A 19,291-nucleotide genomic window follows, 5' to 3' on the forward strand; every position below is an offset into this window, starting at 1 on the left:
TTTTTTTAAAGTTGTAACAAAAATAAGAATAAAGTTTAAAAAATAATTTTTATGACTTTCCCCCCTCCCCCCCCCCCCCCCCCCCATAGGGTTGACTTTTTTCCCCATAGTTGGGAGAGTATTTGGAGCTTTGGTGTAGTGATGTTTAGTTAACTCTTAAATTTCTTTAAAACAATTTATTGTTTTCCATTTCCTTCAAAAAACTAACATTTATGCATGTAAAGTGCAATCTTCTGGTGTTTTAAGGATAAAATTATAAACTAGTAGGCATTTATCTTGAAATATTTTGCAGTTGGGAAAGCAAATTATTTAATGAAAATTATGTTTGAAGGTATTGTAAAGTTTGATTCATTTTGCAGTTTTTAAATGCAGGGTATCTTCAAAAGCAGAAACAACTATGCCTTTTAAATAAAATGGATATGTTTATTTAAAAATTTAATACCAGTCGGAAGCATTTGTTTTACATATGTTTGTAGTGTTTCTTTTTGTTTAGATTATGGAAGTCCTACTCATGTTTGGGGAGGGCATCAATTATTTTAAAAGAGTATGCACATTGTTCTGAAGTATTTATATAACTGATCAAAGTGTGCGTGAATTATACCCTTCAAGGTAAATTTGTAAAGGTTTGGCTAAGGAGATAATTTCAAAGATAGAAATTGCGTATGATAAAATTGCAAAATACAATATACTCAAAACAATTATTGAAGAAAATATCTTTGGGGTTGTTTTTAATATAGAATTTAAATTTTGATAACTTAGGACAAAACGTACTTGGAGGAATTTGGACATTATATGGTTTAGTCTTTATTCAGTGTTAATGGACAGATTAATAGAACCTAATTCAAAGTATTAAATTGTTTTAGTTTTTCAGGAATTGTCCAAATGGATGAAGAAGTACATTACAGTAAAGGTACTGATACTAAAAATTATTTTTGATTGTAAGAGCTAGATGATCTTGATTAATTTCTAATTTTCTTTGCATTGTGATTTGGTTTTAGTTGAAGATGTGGTTGGAAGTCATGTAGAAGATGCAGTAACGTTTTGGGCCCAGGTAAATAGTAGCCTGGTTGATTTCCTCTCCCACCCTTTCCTCCACTAATCCAGGACCTCCCCAACAAAAACAAAAATAAAAACCCTGTAATGTATATATATTATTGTTATTCTCAATGCTTAATTTTTATTGAACATTATTTAACACAAGGCATTCATTATTAGAAGACAAATGGTTACAGCTGGAACTTAATACCAGAATTATGAGTAGTAGGCTCATAATACACTGAGTTAAAAAAGAAAACAGCAAAATAGTAGTTGTGGTTTTAGAATTACATTCAATTTAACACATCTAGGCTGCATCAATTACTGAAGATGCTGAAAAACTGTTGTATTTCTGAAGTTACAGCCCCATCTAGAGGTCTCTGATAAGATTGTTTCTTAAGTGATACTAAGTTTTAAAATTTCAGTCATTTTTTTCTATTGGCTTAATTTTGAATTTGAGGTACAATGTTTTTCTCAGCATATAATTGGAAGTACTAATGGAACATTTATAATTTTACATTGGCATGCTTCAAGACAGATAAGTTTACTCAGTTTTAAATACAAAGCAAAGCACCAAAGTGCTTATGTTCCAGAATTTAAAAGGTGAATCCCTCAGAGGTACACAATTACTCACTAATTTTTAATTTTGTGAACTACATGATATGGGAGGGAAGGGAATAACATTTCTCTGTACTTCTACGGCCTGAGAACTCCTTTTTGTACGGGTAGAGTGAATTGGCAATGTGGGAAATAGGATTTATGAGAAGAAAGGTTATAGAAGACATACGATTAACTCAGTGTTCTTAAATCTATATAGAAAACATTTTAGAAGGCTGATAGTCATAGAAAAATTTTGGCAAATTTGTATCTCTGCTTCTGAACATGTTTTCTAAAGGTTGCCCACAATGTTCTGGCTCAATGCCCATTGTCTCTGCATGAATAGCACCTGTGTTCCTCTCAACAGTGTCCCAGGTTGGATGATAAATGATATTTTTAAGCTCATTATATAGGAAAAACATTTATTATCTTAAATAAGATTTTCAGACCAGCACTGTCTGGTAGAAATATAATGTGAGCCATATAAGTAACTTAAAATTTAGCAGACACATAAAAAAGTAAAAAGAAATGGGCAAAATTGATTTTAATAAATATGTTTTATGTAACTCAGCATATCCAAGATATCATTTCAAAATATAATCAATATAAATGTTACCAAGATAGTTTATTTTCCTTTTTTTCATATCCAGTGTATATTTTAGATTTACAGCACAACTTAAATCAGACTAGCCATATTTCAAGTAAGAATTGGCTATTGTATTGGTCATTGCAGCTCTAGACTTTGATTTTTATTGACCTTTATGTGAAGCTGTTGCTTGAATTTGGAACTATGGTTTAAACCAGGAGTCAGCAAACTTTTTCTGTGAAATATTAGATAGTAAATATTTTAAGGTTTGTGGGTCTCTTTTGCAACTGTTCAGCTCTACAAAAGCTGCCATTGTAGTGCAAAGGCAGCCATAGACAATACATAAATAAATACGTATAGCTGTGATCTATTAAAATTTTATTTACCAAAACAGGTAGGAGAGCCCATAATTTACCAACCTCTGATTTCAACCGTGAAGTTGAGGCCCCTGTAGAAATTTAAACATATTTGAAAAAGTGAGGAAAAATGTCTTAATTGGATGAAAAGATGAAGTGAAAACTGCTAAGGCGTCCATATGAATCGAATGATTTTTTTCGAGAAGCAAATTGCTTGTGCACACATGTGTGAATCCATACCGGAGACACGCCCTGTATGTGCCCCTTCGATGGTTGTAATAAGTTTGCTCAGTCGACTAACCTGAAATCTCACATCTTAACACATGCTAAGGCCAAAAACAACCAGTGAGAAAAAGAAGACCCTTCTCAACCTTGAGAATCTTCTTTCAGGAGTGTGGGAGTGAATATGCTTCTCCTTTGTATATTGTTTCTAGGCAAGAATTTTAAGAATGAATCCTACATATCTAAGGGACATCTTTTGATGTTTGATAAAATTTTGATATATTTTGATAAAGTAGTAAAAATCAAAGAAAAATACTTCAGTAAGATGCCATTGCTAAGATGCTCTATCTTGCTCTGTAATCTCGTTTCAAAAATGTGGTATTTTTGTAAAGTGTGGTCCCAACAGGAGGACAGTTCATGAATTTCACATCAAAAGACAGTTCTTTATACAACAGTGCTAAAACTGGGAGGACTTCTTTTCACATTCTTATAAATATGCAGCTCACCTGTTGCTTACAGTTTTAATTTTGTATTTTTCAAGTGTGCATTTTGTACACTTTATGGGGATAGGCTTAGTGTGTGTGATTTTTCTGGAGGTTGATAATTTTGCTTTAAGTAGGTTTTCTTTAAAAGAATGGGCAGTTACATGCAGGTTTCAAGAGTATTTTCTGTTAAAAAAAAGTTATATAGGCTTTGTTTGCTATCTTAATTTTGGTTGTATTCTTTGATGTTAACACATTTTATGTAATTGTATGGCTGTATTGAATCATGTAATATCAAATATTAGAAGTGATTTAATAGTGTTAATCAATTTAAACCCACTTTAGACACTTTTTTTTTTTCTGAAAAATACTGCCAGATGCTGATGTTCAGTATAATTTCTTTGCCTGTTCAGTTACAGAAAGTGGTGCTCAGCTGTAGAATGTATTGTACTTTTTAACACCAGTTGTGTACATCCTGTGTAACAGGAAGGGCAACAATAAAATAGTAATCCTACAGAAAGAATGTGGCAGGAAAAAAAAGATGCAAATTTTAACATTTGATTAGGTTGGGATAGGGTGTAGATGAAGAGTAAATAGAGATTTAGAAACACGTGGAGGCAGGTCAAGATGAAGGTTTGCTCACACATAGTCTCTGTGTTTCTACCACTATGGATTTCTGCCATTTAAGCCATTTACATGAAACATTTCAGAATTTTTGGTAGGCCTAGTTTGATGAGTGGCAGTTGAAGGAATCTTAAGTATTTGACCTTTGAGAAAAAGAGCTTCTGTTTATGCTAGTCCGTATACCTACAAAATCTAATTATGTAAAATACTTCGGTGTATTTTGAACTTTAGAGAGCTCATTCCAGGAGTTTATTTACAAAGGCTGCTTCAAGTGTGTCTTGGGGTCAGTTTAAATTCACTTCCCATTTTTGCTGTTTATCAATACTTATATTCATCATGATGTTGTTTGAACTGCTCTTTCAGAGTTTATTTTCAGTTACAGAGATAATCATGTTCTTTCTAGCCTTATTGAATATGGTATTGATATAGATTTTTTTATTTTGTTTCTGTGTTTTTGAATTTTATTTATTTTTTTAATACAGTAGGTTCTTATTAGTTATCTATTTTATACATAGTAGTGTATACATGTCAATCCCAATCTACCAGTTCATCCCCCCCCCTCCCACCCTCCCTCCGCCCCCCCGCTTTCCCCCCTTGGTGTCCATACGTTTGTTCTCTACATCTGTGTCTTTATTTCTGCCTTGCAAACCGGTTCATCTGTACCATTTTTCTAGATTCCACATATATGCGTTAATATACAATATTCGTTTTTCTCTTTCTGACTTCATGTTATTGGTATATTTTTAAAGAACATATATATATATATTTAACAGTTTACTTTGAAATAACTTTAGACTTACAGGAAAGTTGTAAAATTAATTTCTTTATACCCTTCACCTAGCTTTCCTTGTTGCTAACATTTTACATAACCAAAGTACAATGGTCAAAGTCAGGAAATTAACATTAGTACAATGCTGTTAAATCTTAACTACAGCTCTTATTCAAATTCCACCAGTTCCCCGCCCCCCCCCCCCCCCGCCTTTTTTTTTGTTTCTATTACAGGATCTAATTCAGGATCCCACATTATATTTAGTTGTCATGTATCCTTAGTCTCTTCCAACTTTTGATAGTTCCTTTATTTATACATATTTTTCATGATTTTGACATTTTTAATGAATTCTGGTCAGTTTGTATTTGTTTATGATTTCTCATAAATAGATTGGCAGTAGTACTACAGAAGTGATGTGTACTGAAAGTACGTCATATTGGGGATTTATGATGTTGTTATATTTCACTATTGATGATGTTAACCTTGATCCACTTGGTTAAGGTGGTAACTGCTGGGTTTCTCAGTTGTAAAGTTACTGTTTTTCCTTTTGTAAGTAATAAGTGTTTTAGAGTGAGATGCATTGAGACTATCTAATCTTGTTTCTCTTAAACTTTTTACCCACGAATTTTTTATTTATTGCTATGGCCTTTGCCTAATGATGGTTTTCTATTTTCCTCATTCCTTCTACATTTATTAATTGGAATTCCTCTTTAAGGAAGAGCTGTTTCCTCTCCAGCATTTATGTATTTATTTATTCAATTATTTATATTAATATAAATCCATGGGTATTTATTCCATGGATTATAATCCCATACTATCATTTATTTTGTTGTTTAAATTGTTCCAGCTTTGAGCAATAGGAGATTGTTCACATTGGCTACTGTATCCTTTAAAATGCACCCATTCTTTTTTTGAATATTTCTTGACTTTCTGGCATCACCAGATGTTCCAGGATCATCTTTTATTTCCCTGTCCTAGTCCTGGATTCAACCACTCTCCAAAGAACTCTTGTTCCTTTTATTGGAGAATGGTGTTTAAAAATCAAGATCTGGGCACTAGGTGTGCTTATTGCTACTTGAGTGTCATTGCTTCTAGGCTCTCTCAGCGGACAGAGATAGGAACTATATATATATTTATAAATATACTATATAAATACAAATATGTATATAACTAACACATATACACATCTGTATCTCTGTGTCTCTTTCATATAAGCATATATTAACACACAAACATATTTATACACACACATGCACACACATATATGTGTGTTTGTGTATATGTGTGTGTGTGTGTGTGTGTATATACACACACACACACACAAGTTCATACTGATACTTCCCAATTGTAATCTAACACTGCAGGTTCATTCTAGCCTTCCTTATTTGTAATTTCTCTCTCCCTGCTTTCATTATCTAGAACATATTTACTTAACTTGTTCAGTCCTAGTATATACCTAAAGTAGTTTCAAAATTGTTAACCCATGCCCCTGTGAGAAATAAATTTACTAACTAGATTACAGTATTTATATACAGAGAACCTGTACATTTTGAAATTGTTTTTACATGTTTCCTTTACACAACAACAAAATATGTGAGAAGACCCATGTCATTTGACCAAAATATGGTATCTGTTTTGAGCAATTAGAGCTAAAGTAAAACCCAGAGACAATTGTTTAAAGTTACCTCTTAATATGATATTAATAATATTTGGTATCTTAGTTTGAATTCCAAGTAATTTGAACTCACCGGGAAGTAAAAATTTTCTATAGCCTAGTTCCATTTCTTACAAAGAACTTGTTTGAATTATGAAAAAATAATGACATAAGAATTGATTTAATTTCTAATACTCCAAAACCTTTTAAGTATTATGCATAGTAGAACCCTCATTTGCATAACACTGTCAAATAATATTTTACTGAATCTTATACTATATCTATTCTTCTAGAGTATCAGTAGAAATAACGATATTATGAAGATTGGTTGTTCACTGTCTGAAGTCTGTCCCCATGCCAGTTCAGTTTTTGGGAATCTTGATCCAAAGAAGGTGAGCCATATTCTTGGGTATAATTATTCTGTCTTTCTTATTAGCTTTCCTGTGTCTCAGATTTTATAGTTTTTGGAATTTTTAATATATTTGAAAGGAAGAGGCAAGTTTTTAGAATTTGTATAAACTACAGTCGTAATAAGTTTACTTTTTCAAAAATACTTATGAACTATCTGCTAGGTACTGGGCACTGTGTTAAGCATTGAGTATACAGTGGTGAACAAAATAGAATCCTTGCCCTTGACACTGATTCATAAAAATTTGTAAGAGACATACTTATGGAGAACAGTTGGACAATATATATATGTACATATATTTTTTAATTGACATATAACTTACAGTGAAGTGTGTATCTCTTAATCTCTTGATGAATTTTTCATATCTATGCATCTGTGTGATCATCACCCAGATCAAGATACAATTCTATCACCCTAGAAAATTCCCTCAGGCCCCTTCTCAGTCAATTCTTGGTCAGTAGTCTCTTAACAGAGGTAATCATTATTCTGACTTCTATCACCATAGGTTCATTTGCCTGTTCGTAAATTATACAATATGTACTCTTTTGTATATGTCTGGCTTCTTTTGTTCAACGTAATTTCTGAGATTTATCCGTATTATTGTGTGCATCTATATTATTGTGTGTTTGTGCTTTTTCAAGCTATGCAGTATTTCACTGTATAAGTATACCAAAATTTATCTGTTCTCCTTTGATGGGCGTTTGGAGTGTTTGTAGTTTTTGGCTACTGTGAATGAAACTGCTATGAAATCCTTATACAAGCCTTCTAATGGATATTTTAACTTATTTCTTTTTTGTATATACCTAGGAGTAAAATTGCCAAGTCATAGGGTAGGCATGTTTCACTATAGTAGGTACTGGCCAGTCAGTTTGGAAAAGTATTGAACCAGTTTGCATCCTTATCAGCAAACTATGAGAGTTCCAGTTCCTCTGTGTCCTCACCAACACTTCTCATTGTCAGTCTTTCTAATTTTAGCCATTTTGGTGGGTGTGTATTGTTATTTTGTGATTTTAATTTCATTTTCCTGATGAGTACTAAGCTTAAGCATGCTTTTCAGGTTTTATTAGCCATTTGGATATCCTGTTTTGTGAAGTACCTATTTAGATCTTTTCCCAGTTTTCAAGGTTGTTTGTCTAGATTGATTTGTAGGAAGTTCTATACAGTTGGCCCTCCATATCCATGGGTTCCACATCCATGGATTCATCCAATTGTGGATCAAAAACATTCCAAAAAATGTTCAGGAAGTTCCAAAAAGCAAAATTTGAATTTGCTATGTACTGACAACTATTTACATGGCATTTACATTGTATTTACAACTATTTATGTAGCAATTACATTGTATTCAGTATTACAAGTAATGTAGAGATGATTTAAATTTTATGGGAGGATGTGTATAAGTTATATGCAAATACTGTTCCATTTTTTATAAGGGACTTTAGCGTCTGAGGGGGGTCCTGGGACCAATCCCCTGTGGATACCAAGGGACAACTGCACATGTTCTTTATATATTCTGGATATGAGTCCATTGTCTTATATGTGTGTTGCCACTGTCTTCTCCTAGTGTATGGCTTCCCTATTCACATTCTTGATAACATCTGAAATCTGTTAATTTTTTCTTTTTTGGTTTGTGCTTTCTGTTTCCTATATAAGATCTCTTCACTTACCCCAAGGTCATGACTATATTCTCCAATTTTGTTTTTTCCCTAGAAGTTTTTGCCTCTTGCATTTAGGGCTGTGGTTTACCTCCAATAAATTTTTGGTTATGATGTGAAGTAGAGGTTACATTAATTTTCTTCCGTATCGATATCCAGTTATATCAGCACCATTTATTGAAATAACAATCCTTTCTTTGTTGAATTGTCTTGGAATCTTTGCTTTAAATCAGATGACTATATGTGCGTGTTAACCATCTTTTTCAAAATAGTAAATGCCTGTAGTCTTGGCTGCATCAGTTTCTCTGCCAAGAATTTACCCTTTGGACATTTAAGTACAGAAAGTACTCAGAGATGTTTGTACAGATATATTCAATGTAGCATTATTTGTAATAGGCAAAAGTGGAGATTAAGTATCCTTTAATATATCAATATTACAGTAGTAGTAGTAGTGATAATAATGATAGCTAGCATTTGAATCTTACCCTTTGTGAGACAGAGACAGTGTTCTAAATACTTGGCTACTAACTCATTTAATCCTCACTCATTTGTACTAACTCATTTAATCCTCACAGCAACCCTGTGAGGCAGATGTTATTATTTTATACTTTATTTTTTTGGAAATTGAGACACAGCTAGGATAACTTTATGAAAATCACCGGCTAGTTAAAGGTGGATCAAATATTTAAACTCACAGAGCCCACCTTCTTAACTGTTACCCTGTATTGGAATAATTAATGAACTGTGGTAGATCCTTATTTTGGAATACTAAGTAATCATTATGGGGGCTGATAGCTAGGGTAAGGTAAGCACTGAATTTAAGGAGGCACTTTTGCAAGTTCAGGGTTGATACCTCAGAGTGAATTCCCCTTTAAAAATTTTGTGCCCTGGGTGCCTTGCTTGCCTCACCCAGCCCCAAGCCCTGGTTATTTAAATGAGGGAGATAGAGTTCTGTATTTTGATATGGAATTAGGTGAAAAATAGTATATTTAAAATGAACTCATTTATGTAAATAAAAAAGCATAAACATATAGTGTACATGTGAAATGAGTGTAAATGTAAAATTATTTTCAGGAGGTGCATGTGGAAGAGTATTGGGAAGGAAGTCTTACTCTTTACCTCTTTGGGTATACTTTGATTTTCTTTTAATAATGTGCCTTTATTTAGTTTTATTTAAAAATAATTTAAAACCCCAATGACATATATAGAAAAGTATAAAAAGAAGAAATTTAGAAGGAAGAAAGGATTGTAGCTTGGAGCTGAGCATCAGAATGGATAAGATAATGCAATTTGTAAAGATTTTAGGTTTTTTTTAAACATCCTTGTAGTCTGTGACTGTGTTTAATAGTATTATGAGTTAAGACATACCCGTTTTTCCTCTGTTGAATGCAGAATAAATTACTTGCTTCACAAAAAATTCAACCTATTTTCAGTAATAGACCTCTCATTATAAATGATTACTTAGCCACCTCTGATTATCTGTGAATGGATTATACTGTGAAAATTTTCTTTAGTGATTGAGTAGTCCTCTTCCTCTTACCATGTAGTCAGGACATGGGGTGTGAATTGTGGAGTCGTGAGAGAAGATGGGGACTAGGCACAATGGGAATGACTATATAGTTCTGACTGTGCTCTCAAGACAAACCTATTTGGGATAGATTTGTATTTATGATGGTGGTTGTGATTATTCACACTAACAGAGTCAAGAACTTTAGATTGCTCAGTTTGGTTGGGTTCGAGCTCTATTTCTAGAGGTATCCCCACCCCTACCCAGACTGGGTTACAATGATACACCATTTCTGTCACTTGCCTTGTATTGAATTGTTAATTATATTGGTATATATTACAAAATCGTAACGGTAATGTGATCTTTTGCAAGGTTTGAAATTGGATAGGACGGTTGATCAGGTATTTCTGCTACTAAACCTGTTTGCTTGCTGAAAAATGAAGTAAGATGGCTGGGAGAGGGTACCATGCCATTTGTGCTCTCCCTTGCCCTTCAGTTGGTGAGTGTTAGCTGAGGGAACCAGAGTTAAGTGCTAATTGAACACACCTGTCCTTTGTAGCATTTGCTTTCTTAGCTATCCATTTGTGTGTCTAAGTTGATTTGTACTTTGTTGCTTTGGGGAGTTGAGGATTTTTACATTTCACCCTCTGTATTCCTTTTGCTTTAAAATCTGTGAATTTGTCCTAGTTCAGAGTGATATACTTAAAATTAATTTTATACTCCATCACCTAAAGCCATGCTCCTCAACCTTTTTTTCATTATGCCCTTCTAAGGCATTTTTTTCCCTAATGGGTCTCCTCTCTGCAAGACATTTTAACACCACAGATACACTGGATATCTATTTATGTTGTCAGGTAGGGTTGAACTTTGGAGGACTACAAACCACTGTAATATCTAAGATTCTCCTCCATGCTCCAAGAACCAGTTTTTACTCCCATGGGGATAATATTTCTCCCATTGAGAATGTATGATTTAAAGTGGTTATCAACCTGGGGTTACTTTGTATCTTCCACTCCCACCCCCAGGAGACATTTGGCAATGCGTGGAGACATTTTTGGTTGTCACAACTGGAGGGAGTGCTATTGGCATCTTGTAGGTAGAGGCCAGGGGGGGAAGCTGCTAAACATCCTACAACGCATATGACAGAAGACAGCCTCCATCCCCCCACCAAGGAATTATCCTGTCCCTAATGTCAGTAGTGCTGAGGTTGAGACACTGACTTAAAGTATGTAAATTTTTCTCTTTGTTCTCTATTAAACATAATTAAATTAAAATATAAATTTAAAATATATGAAGGTTCAGTATTAAGGATATTATCTAATGTAATTTATTTGCTTATATTTACAATAACACTGAAGTCTTTCTGTATAAAGTAAAAAGTGTAAGAATCTTTCTTGTCTGATTGGACATAGGGAGCCTACCGTGGTTGAGAATTAGACTTAAGTGGCATGTACTTGGCATGTTTGTGTTTTAAGAACAATTAATTGTACCAGTTATGTCTTCAGACATCAAAACAGCATGACTTTAAGTCTTTGATGCTTGGGCCTTTTTTTGAGTTTTCTGTTTTTATGTCTTTCGTCTTCTCTCTCCTTTTTTTTGGAGAGGCAGAAAAACATAATGGACTCTGAAGTCAGTTGCCTGAATTTGAATCCTGGTTCTGCTGCTAACTAGTTTATGACTTTGGGCATATAATGGTGAAAACAAAGTACCTGCCTCATAGGGTTGTTATGAGAATAAAATAAGTTATTATGCTTATTTATGTATAGTAAGTCCTTAATTCTGCTAATTATTATTCTGATCTACTTAGCATTAAATTCATTAAAATGCCAAATAATTTTACTTTCTTTTTCTCTTTGTAGATTTATGGAGGATTATTTTCTGAAGATAAATGTTGGTACAGATGCAAAGTACTGAAAATCATCAGTGATGAAAAGGCAGGAACAAGTGTTCAATTTTTTTGCTCTGAGGAATATTTATTTTGGTTCCAAAATTTGATGCTTATTTAGTCCTTCATTGCTTATTCATAGTAGTAATAAAATATGGTTGAATGAACTTATAAACTGATTAAAATATAAATTTTTCCCCTTAGAGAACACAAAAGAAATCAATTGCTTAAAAAAATACAAGTCAGATTCAGGAATATTCTTCTGATTTTAAGTTGTTGTATAATCACCCCAGATTATCCAAGAATAGATTACATAATTTGTGATTATTTTTGGTGACCAACTGGTTCTTTGTACCTCAGTTCTTAATAATTATGTTTGATTCTTGCTGAGTAACTTAAAATTTCATTCTATTAAGATTGAGTAGGAAAAGAACATTTGATTGATCCTGAAGTTATGGTTATCTTTTACTTAGTTGATGTGCATATTGTTAATAATGAAGATTGGCTTGCCACTTTCTCACGCCTTGGTTAAATGTGATGAATTTTCTTTGCATTTAGCTATTTTGTTTTTTACGTTGTGAAATTGTGGGAGATTTTTAAGGGAATTGGTGGAGATAGGATTCTGAATAGCTGTTTGGTGGCAATTGCACATTGCAGGCTCTGTAAAAGCATCTCTGTAGGGTTTCTTTTACTGTTTTTTTCTGTCTACTTTCCTGGACTTAAAATATTTTATAATATATATGTTTTGTAAATATTGTTCTTGGTGTAATGAGAAGGTAAGGTGAAACCCCTTGAGTAATGTTCCAAATATCTTTAAAAAAAATCTCGTGATTTATTACTGTCATGGGTAGTGGTTTATCTTAGTGAAATAGACCTTTTCTCCGCAGTTTGACAACTGGAGATGATATTTTGTGTTTGCTTTTGGTTTAGCTTTAACTTTTTTAAATTAAAGGGCAAGATAGCTTTTGACCTTGTAATAAACTATTTTTCTTTTTTACCCTCTATACAGATATAGAGCTGGAGGTAAGGGTGAATTTGATTCATTTCCAAGATCTAACAGTTGGAGTAGGCTTAAGTTTATCAAAGAAAGTTTCATAACTTTGCCTTTATTTTCAGATTTTATTGTTTCCAACTTGAATTTAAGAAGGTTGATTGATTTTAACATTTGAGATAGGAGAGAGTCATAAGTTTCATAGATTTATGTTTATTTAAATACTGTTGTTTAAAAAAAATCAAAATGAGAAATGGTACTGTTGGAAATAGTACCAAATATAGAAATCCTCGGGATCTCATGGACTATAGATTTTCTGTATTTTGAGGATATTGCTGGAGCTCTCATTTCTGAATGCATTTTGTCAGTTTCAGGTAAAATGCTATCATGATTTACAGGTAGTTAACAGAAAGCAGCAAATGGGTAGTTTCTTTGGAGATATTTAATCTAAGTTCTGTATTAGCATTTCTGTCATTTTTTTTCCAGTGTCTGGTGAGATATATTGACTATGGAAATACTGAAGTTCTAAGTCGATCTGATATAGCTGAGATTCCTTTGGATCTGCAATTTTCTAGTGTTGCCAAAAAGTATAGACTTTGGGGACTACAGATTCCTTCTGGCCAAGAAGTTACCCAGTTTGATCAGGCAAGTCAAAGATTGTAAATATTTTTGCTAATAGAAGTAAAACTATGTGCTGGAAACGCAATATAAGTGTGCTAAAAATCCATTAATTTTCTTTGATGTAAAAGCTTGTATAAATTAATGGAAAATACGAAATTATAGAATAATTCACAGACAATTGTATAATAATATATTTGTGCTCGTCTTTGCTGGGTAAACATTCTTGATCAGATAAGACTGATATGATATATATGTGTGTGTGTGTGTATATGCACACACATATAATAAATGTAAATAGTTTCTTCTGATGTGAAAGCTTCAAAGAATAGTCTCTTTTATGATGGAGAGAATGATGAATCTAATTATTCTGTTTTTTGCTTTTGTGAAAGTATTTATTAAATAAAAGTGCTCTTTAATCTAGCCCTGGCGATAAATATCACAAATTTGAAATTAGTGGAGTTGTAAATTAATCAGATTGTATCATTTTGGCAGAGGCTCATACTGTTCGATATAGTAATTGGCAGTGATGTTCTGCTAATCTAGACTACTGTTTGTATTCATTTCCATTAAATTTTGGGTTAGCAACCTAATTCTGGAAGACCTCTAATAATTTCAGGGGTAGTCTTAACAAGAATCCTACCTCCTTTTAAATCTGTGCAATAGTGATGTTCTTTTGATAGCTGATACTGCCATTGAGGGAATATCACATTGCAGAGTAATCAGATTTGTATTGTATATTTAGCAGCTCAAATGACTTATTTGAAAATAATTTAATCAGTACTAGAAGGAACAGTAAAATTTGAAAACCTTCTCTTTGCCTCTTTTTGTTGTTTTTAGAATCTTTTAGGTCATTGGGTGTAGTTTTGTCTGCACTATAGTTACTTATAAGAAATGTTTCTGTACTTAAAACTTAGACTCTCATAAATAGAGTAAAGCATAGATATTATTGTAAAATTACACCCTAAATTTTTGGTTTAAAATCTAAAATTTATTACTTTTTTTTTAATATAAATGTTTTGACCAAGGTAGAGGCTTGTTGTGAATTTCTTGCATGCCTAGAGCCTTGGAATCTTAAATTTACAGACCTTAGAATTCATCTGCTCTCATCTTATTGTTTTGCAAATAAAGAAATTGGGTCTACAACAATTAAATGACTTATTTAAACTCATAAAGCTAATTAGGGCTGAGCTAGGGCTAGAACTCAAGTCCATTGCTATTCTCGTAGTAAGATGATATAAAATTTATGTAGATTGAAACAAACATGAATCAAAGAAAATGTCATTTTCAAAATTTATTTTTGGAACTGAGGAAATAAACTTCAGTATTGAGAATGTTTTATATGCTTCATAGATTCTTAATAGATGGTATTATTTGTATTTGCATGCTTACAGTCAATAAAAAGACTATTCATTGGAGTTGAACTAATTAGCAAACTGAATGTTTTCTGGAAAGAAATGGTTATTCTTGAGTGCCTCTGCTTAGAAAGTCCATGTTTAGCCATTAATTCTCAGCTGAAGGTTCAAATGTAATTTCTTATAAGAAGTCTTTGCTGATACCCACCATTCATTCTCCTGCAGCTGTTTTAGTTCAATGTATAGGCATGTAGAGGTGTAATTTTTTTCCTCCCCCCACAAGATGGTGAGCTTGGTAGAGACAAGACTGTCTTGGTAGAGACAAGTATTTTATTCATTTTTTTATGCCTAATCTCTCTGCTTCTGCCTGTTAGGTGTTAGATGAGCATCCAGTTTATCTAGCATTTGAATGGATGAATGGATAAGTAGGGATTCAGTTAAAAAAAAAAAAAAAAAGAGGGTGTCCTGGGCACTGAAATACTTTCAACACATTTTAAACCAACACTTTCACACCTATGCTGAAGCACAGTTGAAACTGAAACTCAAAATGGTGGTAAAAATTGCTGAAGATCAAATTATGTCCTAAATGCCTTTCTTACTTTGAAAATTTTCATGTAGAATCAGGGAATGAGAGGTAGAGATTGGAATATGGGTTTAACAGTTTAAAGGTCTTTTAACCTGTTTTCTAATATATCCAGACAAGGTTGGGTAGACTAAGAAAGCAAGTGATGCTTTCCTATTTCTGAATAAAGTGTTTTGTTAGAATTTAGGAGAACTCAGATTTTATTCCAAATTCAGGGTTCTGCCTGTAATTATATATGATTCAGGGAGAATCTGGTTGAACAGTTTTGTACTAATTGTGATTAATGACCATAACTAAAAAGAATTTGACTTCAGAGAAAAGTCTAAAAATCAGATTTCTGTGTAAAAATTTCTAAATAGTATACCTTTAGAACATTCAGCTTTAGGTAATTGGAACTTTTGTAAAAAGTAGATTTATTTCCACTTAAATTCATATGTTGCCCAAGGACAGAGTTTCTTGAAGTGTTAAGTATTAAGAATTTCACATATTGCAGCAATAATTTTCAGACACTGTCACTTCCATTAAGATTGGTTAGGGGTGGAAGTTATACTTGAATTTTAGATAGACTTTCAACATTTAAGTGTTGAAGTTAAGGGTTTTTTTTATGAAAGAGGTTAACTAAAAACTATATTCTGATTGATCGAAATCTTAGATATATTTCAGTGAATTATATTTTGAGTTTGTTAGCTTTGCCTGCTTGATCTCATTTTTTGGTGATGCATTCTGGACCATCTTTGCTTTCTATATTGGTGCTCTTGGTGAATTCAAGTATCTCAATATGTGTGTATTTAAAATTTTTATGATTTGAAAAATTTATTAAACCTGTGTTTTTGGTAACTTAAAATACTTTGTCATTTTGGTTTGCGGATTAAAAAAATTCTTTTTTCTTTTTGGTAGTGATGGTTGGTGATCCTTGAGCCTATGTAGTTTGAATCTCCTGTACCCTTTCAGATGCGTCCTTTTAGGCTCAGGAGTTCTTAACCTGGGCTTAAAATATATCATGGTGAAATAATTTTCTTTGTAGTTCTCCTTATGTTTATGTTATACATTTAAAAACATTTTCCAAGAAGGATTCCAAAGGGTTCACCAGATCGATAAAGGAGCCCATGGCATGGAAAAAGTTAAGAACTCCTACATAGATCTCCCTTCTGTCCTCTATACCACCATATAGTTAAAAAGGAAATAGTTACTCCCTATCAATATTATTTAGTTTCTTGTACCTTGAAAAATTTTTTTCTTTCTTTCTTTTTTTTTTTTTTAAACGTGACTAGCTTGTATTTTCTGGTTTTTAATTTGTTCTTTATGCTCGTGTTGCCTGGATTATTACTGGTATGATTACCTATTAGGTTTTATTTGCATCAGCTTTATTGTTTGTCATATTTACCTGGTGGGAATATAGCTAAAAATAAAGCTTCTCCCTAAGAGGATTATGGCCCGTAAGATTAATTACATCAGGGATTCCAAGGAAGATATGAAACAAGATATTTTTGTCTCAAATTTATACTTTATATATTCTGAGAAATGATTCATTTCCTCTATAGGATGAAAGTTAGGTAAGGAACTTAGAGAAATTTGGGAAGAGAGGAATAATTATCAAACTGGACCATATCAAAGTAATTTTAGGAGTTCAGATTTCTGGAGATGTAAGCAAGTTCTTATTAAAATTAAATCTCAAGATATCTTCAATTCTAAATATGTTTTAGGTATGTCTTTGCTCAGTGCTGTGGATCAATAATCTATAATTAAATGTTATCAAGTACCTAATTACTCACATGTCTTCTCATATGCCAGTTATACAGGTATTGCTCCCTCAGACAAAATTCTATTTAAGAGAGTTTTAATTTAGGAATTTCTAACATCTCATAGTCCATAATTGCAGTTTGTTGATTTTTTAAAAAAATTGTTGATGTTTTATGCTTTGAGTTTCTGTTTTATGCTTCTGCTCTTGTCTTACTTTGAAATGAGAGTACCTGATTAGGCCTTTAAAATGATTTTTAAAGTTTTGTTGAATTTGAGCACTTTTTCTAGATACCAAAATTCATTTTTATGTGGTGTAGCTCCTCAGGGCACCATTATATGTAGTTAGGGCCAAAATGTCAACAGAATCTGCTTGGTTGAAAAAAATTATTCTAGGGTATTTAATTGGTACACATTTAAAAATGTATAAATATGGCTGCCTATACTGGTCTCAGCTCTGCTTCTGGAAAGGATTTTAGCAAGTGTGTAATTGGAATATAGTCATACACATGCCGAAGTATATTTGCACTTAGCCAACAACAAGGTAAGACCACTTTTATAGAGATTTCAGAGTGAGGAAATACGATCGTTGGAAAAACTAGGTAGAAACAAAATAAGTGGAGAAAAACATGTTGGTGTAGCTGGTTTATGTCTTCTTTTTTTTATCTTTCTTAGGGCAGAATCTTTTTGGGGAGCTTGATTTTTGAAAAGCAAATAAAAATGAGAATTAAAGCAGCCTATCAAGATGGAACAGTTATTGCTCAGGCTGAGTATGGCAGTGTGGATATAGGGGAAGAGGTGGCTAAGAAAGGATTTGCAGAAAAATGCAAACTTACTTCCAGCACTGACATCTGTGAGGAAAAAAAATCGGATCCTGGTCAGCTTGTCCTCAGGAACCTCAAAAGCCCCATTCCTTTGTGGGGGCATAGATCAAACCAGTCACCCTTCATCAGGCCAAAGAACCGCTTAAGTGGGAGGCCGTCTGTTGACTTGAAGAGTGAAAATGATGCAGGAAATCATGTGGCACTTCCAAAGTAAGACTACGTTGGGATTTTTAGTCTTAACTAATTTCTGATTTATGGTGTAAGCCCTTGTCAATAGTAGAAGTCAAGGCTTACGTTTTTGGAGTCCTCAACTATGTCAGTGATTCTGAGGGATGATACTGATTATTTCTGTTTTTTCTCAAGCAGGTATTCCTCTCCTCTTTAGCAAGACTATTTTAATTAAAAGCCATTTTGAAAGAAAAATCATTCCTGAATTGTTTGAAGTTCACATACCACCTCTTCATTCCAACTCTTTCTAATACATTTATTAAAAATAAAAATCTACCCCTAAATCTAAATGATTCAGCCAAGAGCCAGAATTTCAGATAAACTTGAAGTTTTTCCTTTGGCTTTAAGAGTATTTTAATGAGTTTTAGGGAATTGCCTTCCCTTTTTAACAAAAGAGAGGCTCTTTGTTCTTCCTGTGAAAATTTACTGTGATAGAATTTGATTATTACAAAAGGTGTTCACTTTTTAGATAATTTTGAATTATAAACTTGAAGCAAAAGGTCAGGTTTGATGTTTACCAAACCATTCTTATACTTCTGTATCATGATCTAGGCTATGATGCCATGTCTTGGGTAATATAGCTGTTTTTTGGGACCTTATCAGTGCTCTAGGAACTAAACTGTCAGATGGAGTTGGGGTGATGGGGAGGAGGGATTGGAAGAAACTGCTACAGAAATGCTTTTTACTGTATTTCCTGGAGTTGATATTGCTATGAAGAAGTTGGAATATGTATTCTTTGAGATTTGGAGGCATTGTTTTTGAAGTGTTTCTTCAGTTATAAAATCTAGTTTGCATTAAAAATATTTTTTAATGTTGAACTAGGTAAAGGTTTTAGATTAGTTTCCAAAATTAACTTTAAGATATATCATGCTAAAAAAAAACCCAAGAGAATTTTAGGGTTTGATCTCTGTAACACTTACACAATTTGTTTTTTACAATGAGTGAATTTGTTTTTAATAGGGAAAATTTGGCTGTTGGTGGCTTTAATTTAGGGTCGAATGTCAGCCTGGCAAAAATTAAGCAGGACCAGAAACTGATTGAAGAAAATGAAAAGCTTAAAACAGAGAAGGAGGTTCTTCTTGAAAGGTATAAGGCATTAGAATTGAAAGTAGAACAGACTGTCCAGGAGCTGCAGGTATGGTATGTTCAGTGGCGTAAGGTAAAGCATGACGAACTG

General features: G+C 33.0%; 1 protein-coding gene across 2 annotated transcripts in view; it reads left to right on the top strand.

The window, feature by feature from the left end:
- The first annotated feature begins 867 nt into the window (after positions 1 to 867).
- Positions 868 to 19,291, top strand: part of STK31 (serine/threonine kinase 31) — a 94,208-nt gene continuing 75,784 nt past the window's right edge. Inside the window, exons 1-7 of one of the 2 annotated variants that reach the window (XM_068550000.1) lie at positions 868 to 910; positions 999 to 1,051; positions 6,619 to 6,717; positions 11,753 to 11,827; positions 13,256 to 13,414; positions 17,738 to 18,096; positions 19,075 to 19,249. In XM_068550000.1, the coding sequence (XP_068406101.1) occupies positions 883 to 910; positions 999 to 1,051; positions 6,619 to 6,717; positions 11,753 to 11,827; positions 13,256 to 13,414; positions 17,738 to 18,096; positions 19,075 to 19,249 (948 nt within the window). In that variant the 5' untranslated portion in view covers positions 868 to 882. The remainder of the gene's footprint in view (positions 911 to 998; positions 1,052 to 6,618; positions 6,718 to 11,752; positions 11,828 to 13,255; positions 13,415 to 17,737; positions 18,097 to 19,074; positions 19,250 to 19,291) is intronic. The other variant, XM_068550001.1, reaches the window with a different exon arrangement.

Source organism: Eschrichtius robustus, chromosome 8 (assembly GCF_028021215.1).
Source record: "Eschrichtius robustus isolate mEscRob2 chromosome 8, mEscRob2.pri, whole genome shotgun sequence".
NCBI lineage: Eukaryota > Metazoa > Chordata > Mammalia > Artiodactyla > Eschrichtiidae > Eschrichtius > Eschrichtius robustus.